Below are 1,327 nucleotides of genomic sequence, written 5' to 3'. Positions count from 1 at the left end.
TAGCTGGGATTACAGGCACGTGCCACCATGCCCAGCTGATTTTTTGTATTTTTAGTAGAGACGGGGTTTCACCATGTTGACCAGGATGGTCTCGATCTCTTGACCTTGTGATCCACCTGCCTTGGCCTCCCAAAGTGCTGGGATTACAGGCGTGAGCCACCGCGCCCCGCCTGAGGCTAAACTTCTTGAAAGAGCAGGCTTCAGTTGTTCGGCTTCCTCATCTTTCAGCTTATTCTAGTAGTTGTTCTCCCATGTCTACACTACCAGAAATTCTCCATTGAAGTCACATGGGAGTAGTTTAAGTTAGTTTTGAATTAAAACCTTGCAGAATTTTTCTAAATATTGTTTCCAACTTTGGTAATCCAGTATGATGAATATATTCTTTAATTCAAAATGATGTGCTAAAGTTAAGATGATGATATTGACATGATAGGTGAAGAGAATGACATGCTTAAATTGCGTCAGCTGTATGTAGCTTAGCCTTTCCCCCTTAAAATAACCAGCGTCTCCTTGTTTTTTTAGCTCCACGGTCTGGTTTGGCTGCAAAACACTTTATTGATGTAGGAGGTAATATGTTTCCTTTTTTATTTTGTAAATGTTTGCGAGTATTTACTTTGTCTTTGTTTGAAAGGTAGTATTCAAATGACAGATTTTATTTTTAAGAAAATGATTTTTTGTTGTGACTTGCCTCTTTAGAAATTTCCATATATGAAGTAAGACAATTATGATAAAATTTCAAATACTATTTCATGTCTAATTTTTAAGTTACATTATGTAAAATGCATGTTGTTTTATTAATAGGCTGACTAGGCACTATCTGACAAATGGGTTTTTTGGCTTGGTTAGTGATAATCTGCATTTTGTCAAAAATGTCTATTCTTAGAGGGAAGCTTGTTATTACAAGAGAAGGAAAGTTTGCAATTATTTTAAGCAATTATATTTTTAACTACCAACTTAATTTAAAAAATAATTGTTACCTAATTAATAATGACTTAAATTTAATGATGTAATGATTTTTGAGTATTTAAGCAACAGAATTGTAGAAAATGCAAGTCTATCTTGTAACAGTTTTCTTACCTTAATAGGAAAGCTATCTGTGTATAGCAAAATACAAAAATATCTTTCCCTGAAGTCAGGAGAGAAAACAGTTTTCTCTAAATTTGTCAGGAGAGTCCTTTGTGGTACCTGTTTCCCTTATAATAAAGTCTTTCTCATATCTCTCAAAGTTAACACTACCTCATGTGGTACCTTTCATGAAGAACCCTCAGTATCTTTTTTTTTCTTTTTTTCTTTTTTTTAATTATACTTTTTTTTTTTTTTTTTTTTT

General features: G+C 33.2%; 1 protein-coding gene across 5 annotated transcripts in view; it reads left to right on the top strand.

The window, feature by feature from the left end:
- DUT (deoxyuridine triphosphatase) overlaps positions 1-1,327 on the top strand; it is a 21,671-nt gene that overhangs the window by 4,968 nt on the left and 15,376 nt on the right. For all 5 annotated transcript variants that reach the window (XM_037744419.1, XM_017545067.2, XM_017545058.2 and 2 more), the window contains exon 4: positions 523-567. In XM_037744419.1, coding sequence (XP_037600347.1) covers positions 523-567 — 45 coding nt within the window. The remainder of the gene's footprint in view (positions 1-522; positions 568-1,327) is intronic.

Source organism: Cebus imitator, unplaced genomic scaffold, assembly GCF_001604975.1.
Source record: "Cebus imitator isolate Cc_AM_T3 unplaced genomic scaffold, Cebus_imitator-1.0 Scaffold9, whole genome shotgun sequence".
Classification (NCBI taxonomy): Eukaryota; Metazoa; Chordata; class Mammalia; order Primates; family Cebidae; genus Cebus; species Cebus imitator.
This window is presented reverse-complemented; position numbering and strand designations above follow the sequence as displayed.